The sequence below is a fragment of the Nannospalax galili genome, unplaced genomic scaffold (genome assembly GCF_000622305.1).
Source record: "Nannospalax galili isolate Female #2095 unplaced genomic scaffold, S.galili_v1.0 scaffold3006, whole genome shotgun sequence".
In the NCBI taxonomy this organism is placed as follows: domain Eukaryota; kingdom Metazoa; phylum Chordata; class Mammalia; order Rodentia; family Spalacidae; genus Nannospalax; species Nannospalax galili.
Window position 1 is genome coordinate 166,968 of NW_008354408.1, and position 4,766 is coordinate 171,733.

The window sequence follows — 4,766 nt, forward strand, 5'->3', positions numbered from 1 at the left end:
CTGAAGAAGAGAAAGCGCTCTTTTGGCAGGTGGACTACAGAAACCGGGTGCAGGAAGGAGGTGGCAAGTGAGCGGGTTCTTTTAAATGGGTAGTTGTCCATCAGGGGAGATATGGGGAAGGCCGGGACAGAAGCATGAAATACTAAATGACAGAGGAACTGGAAAAAGTTAAGTCACGGCCCCTTCACAACCCCTCCCTCTGGTGAGTTTGTGGAAGGTTAAGTGTCCAGGCGGTGGTAAAGAACCCTGGGCCCCAACAGGAGGTTGGAAAGGGAGTTGGGCCCGTCGTTCCTGAAACGTCCCGGCAGAGGGCGCCGCTGACACGCACTTCTGGGGCGCTGGGGCGGGGCGTCCTCCAGGCCGGGGGCGGGGCCACGCGCTCACGTGACCTTTGCTCATGGCTGCGGCGGCGCTGGCGGCTCTCGGTGGCTGCAGCCAGATCCTGTGAGCCGGGCCGCGTCAGTCCTTCCCTCCTTCGGCCCCCTCTCTCGTCTTCCGGAGTGTGGCTGGCGGAGCTGGGATGGCGGAGCGAGGCCTGGAGCCGTCGTCGGCCGTGGTGGCGGCGCTGCCGCCTGAAGTGCGGGCGCAGCTGGCGGAGCTGGAGCTGGAGCTGTCGGAGGGTAGGCGCGGCGGGGCGGGCCGGGCGGGTGCCCGCCTGCAGGGCCCAGAGACCAGGGCGGGCTCGGGGAGGGTTCGGGGCCGCGGTGCGGGCGGCCGGCCGGCCTGGCGGCTCGTTGCTGGCTTGTCCCCACCCCGCCGAGCGTCGCCCGTGGCTCATTGTTGTCCCTCGGAGGGGCCCGGGAGACTCTGGGACAGGTTGGCCCGGGCCTTGTGCTCCCTCCCCCGACCCCCAGCCCCGAGACAAAGCTGCCCGGGCGACTCTGCCCCCCGTGTCCAGGCGCAGGCACTCGCAGGTCTGCTCGGCCCTCGGAAGGGCACCGCACTCTGTACCCCCTCCTCTCCTCCCTTGTGAAAGACACTGGGCACTGCCGCTGCGGCTTTCCCCTCTAACAGTGCGAAGTCCCTCGTCGGTGACAGGCGTGAGAACAGAGCAGGGGGGTCCTGGACAGTCCTAGTGAGGTGGGAAACGGGGGCATTAATCAGAGGGCCCTCCCCGGTGCTGCCTTTAGGCCACCTTTGTCATCGGGGTCATCTGGGCTTTTTCTTGGCAGCTGTATTCAGGCTGTGTTTTCCTCCTGTGGTCACCTTTGTAGTCTTTGAAGACAGAGAGGTGGCCACCGGTGACATGCAAATTCTGGCCGGCACCCTCTTTCGACGATGGATTGGTACAGGGAGGGTTGGGTTTATTTAGAGAATTTCAAACATGGAATAAATCAAGCCACTATTATTAAAGTCCCTCAGACAACAATGAGCAGTGCTCCCTCGTTGGAGGCATGTGATCAGCAGAATGTGCAGTTGTGATCAGTTCTCTGTAAAGTTCCTGTTTTTATCGCAGGCGGCCTCGGACAAAAGCAGCATTTTCTCGTAGCTTGCTGTCAGTACTTTGCCGTTGTCTCCAGAGTTGCACATTGTTAAATTCCTGGCCAGCAGGCCCTCTTCTCCAGCATTTTTCAAGTGGATTAAAAACTGTTGATTGGAAAAGAGGAATGTGACCGAGTTCCCAGGAGAGTTATGATTTTTGTGTACTTTATCAAGATTATGGGTTTTTTCTCCCTTCATTTGAAAGTCCTTTACAACAGAAAACCAGAAGTGGGTTTGAGTGTTATGAATCTATTCAGACATTGAAGGAAATAATTAATTTTAATAACCCTTTTAGACTTTTTCAGTGTATAGGGTGGTGCTGTTTTCACCTGCTCTTAATTACCAGCATATTATTTTTCAATTAATCGTTTAGGAAGCGTTTAGGAAGATAGGAATCCTTTGGGCTTGTTGCCTACTGACAATACCTTTGGCTGAAATAGTCACAGGGCAAGGACTCCGTTGAAGTAGTTTGTTAACATGTGAGTTTCTCAAGTTTTTCTTTTTCTTCTTTAAACAGACCCTTTTCAGGTACCTCATCTTTTAGTGAAAGCATTGTCATTAAATCTGATTAGTTCCATTTGAATCTCTCTCTCTCTTTTTTTGGGGGGGTCTTCTTGAGACAGGGTCTTCCTGTAGTCAGCTGGTCTAGATTCACTATGGAGGCCAGGCTGGCCTTGAACTCGCAGGCCTGCCTCTGCCTCCCCAGTGCTGGGACTAAACACCATGCCCAGCTCCATTCAAATCTCTTAAAACAGTTATTTTTGTAGTAACAGATTGACTAGTGTTCATTAGTCAGCAAGACACTTCCCTGGATGTGTGCATCAGAGGGAGATTAAAAATAGGAGCTGGTTGCTTTCTCAGGCACAGGAAAATCCTGGGAGTGCAAGATTCATTCTCTGTGTGAATCTCCTTTCAGCTGATAATTGTTTATAGCTCCAGGTTTCTAGACAGTGTTAGAAAACTATTCTGAGGAACTATTTCTGGGATCCTCAGAAAGATGTGAAACTTAGAAACGTGAATATCATGGTCAAACATTGTAAGGGCATGGGAGTGGTTTATTTTCATACGTAAGACAAGTTTTGATTGGCACATGACTTGGTTTAAATTTATTTCTTATGGATTTGTACTGCATTATCCTGAATTTTATTTCTTTAACAGTTGAGAAACCTTGAGCTTGCAATGTCAGCATATTGGCCATCTGTCTGTCTTTCTTGCTTCAAGTACACAGATGGTTGACTGGAGAGGTAGGAAGGTGTTACTAGGAATTCAAAGGAACCTAAATTAACTCAAGAGCCCCTGAATCTGTGGTGGTGTTGGCGACATCTGCAGCATATTTTGAACTAACCTTTGCTTGTTTTACGTTTACTCTATAATCACAGCTCTGACAAAAGTACTTTGCTTTTAAAAAAAAAGAAGAAGAAGCCTGTAACTGTGTTCATTATGGCTTGCTGGCATTGGTCCACTCAGTTCTCTATTGATGTTTTTCTTAGGTTCAGGCTGTAGTTGGTCCTAATGATGGGGGCAGTCTGAGCCAGGGACTGTTAAAGACTTTTCTTTGTGTGCCTATTTTCTGCTGCAGGCTTTGCTCATGTATCAGTCCACTCTGCTGAAGTGCAGGTTGGTGTCTCCTTTGGGCTCTCTGCCGCAGAGTGCGATGTGGAGTCTTGTGACATCTAGTGCTCCAGGCAGGCCACTGTGGACTTGGGTAGTTAAAACCTGCTTCTGCACCAGTTGGCTAGAGAACCATTTAGAATTTGAATTTACATGAAATTTTCCATGGATGAGTTGATAGGTTTTTTTCACATACTCCCTGTTTTAATATTTTTTCAAGATCTACATACGTATTTGAGAGTAAGCTCTGTTTGAACTTTATTCCTATGGTCTAGTTATGGATATAATGTAAAATAGAACTAATGGTGAGAATTGTTTGTTTAAATCTGTCTAGTAATCTATTTGTGTCACGATTGTTTTACACACTATCATTTAGAGATCAGTAAACTTCTGATTAGGTAAAATAAATATAAGCACTCCCCCACCCTTGTTTAACAGAAGGAAAATTTGGACTGAAAAAGGTTAAGTGTGTTGTTTAAAGTTACACATCTAATAAGTGCCATTATCGCATGCTGGGATGTAATTATGAGATCTGAATGATTTAAATATCTGAGCTGTGATTGCACAAGGTATCAAGTTTTTTTTTTTTTTTTGGTCTTTTTGAGACAGGGTCTCCCTGTAGCCCCAGCTGTCCTAGAATTCACTATGTAGACCAGGCTGGCCTTGAACTCCCGTCTCTGCCTCCTGAGTGCTGGGACTAAAAGTGTGCGCCCCCACACCCGGCAAGTGTTTTTTTTTAACCTTGAGGAAACACTGCTTTCAGTCGTATAATGTAATTTGATATAGTCCTCTTGATTCTCTCACATTCATCATGTCTGCAGATATTTCAGATGACATTTTGTGTCTACTCTGCAAAGGATACCGAGGTGATCAGGATACTGTGCCAGTTTTCCTGGAGCTCTGAGCCTATTGGGGGGGTGCTCATCACTTAAAAATGTCAACAGAGCAGTGCGTAAGACCTTGATAGAGGCTGCCTTCTAAGAAAAGAGGAAACTGCCTTGCCTGTGTGCAAAAGCAGCAGAGAACTATAAATACAAGATTGTATTGTGTGGTTAGTAGCAAGGCTGTGATTTAGCCTGGGCAGCTCAGACATTGTGTAAAGGGAAGAAGAATGTTAATCCTGTGCTTCTGTTACACATTGGAAGGTAATCAAGTCTTTCAGTGTCTGAGAACAGCCCAAAGATGACAACTAGAAAGGTATTTAAGATAAAATAACACTTACCGGAAGGGATCCTCCCTTTTCTTGTTTGAACACTTCTCTGGGCAGAATCAACAGTCACATCCTCCATCTCTACATGTTTCATCCCTTGTCTCCAAGGTCCTTCAACTGGCACAGTGTCCACCTTGGAGATGGAAGGATAAAAGTTCCTTCTTTGGAGCTGTGCTGAATTCTCTTTTGGAGTTGGGGGAGATGTACGAGAGTTAGAAAGGAAAAGAAAGGATGCTAGATAGTTTTATTTTACTCTGGGAAACGGATGAGTAGATTTAAGTCACCAGAAAACTTGTAAGTCCCTCTGCAGTACCTGTGATGGATTACTTTCCTCTAGATATGCAGCTTCTTTTAGATTCAGAGGATCCAGTACATCACAGTTATTCTACATAATTGTAATGCCTGATGCTAATAATTTTAAGGAAATCTGGAATGTAGACTTTTTTTTAACTCTTTTTTTTTT

General features: G+C 47.0%; 1 protein-coding gene across 1 annotated transcript in view; it reads left to right on the top strand.

The window, feature by feature from the left end:
- Positions 1-406: 406 nt before the first annotated feature.
- Positions 407-4,766, top strand: part of LOC103748839 (disco-interacting protein 2 homolog B) — a 168,990-nt gene continuing 164,630 nt past the window's right edge. Inside the window, 1 exon segment of the mRNA XM_017802828.2 lies at positions 407-620. Coding sequence (XP_017658317.2) covers positions 521-620 — 100 coding nt within the window. The 5' untranslated portion in view covers positions 407-520.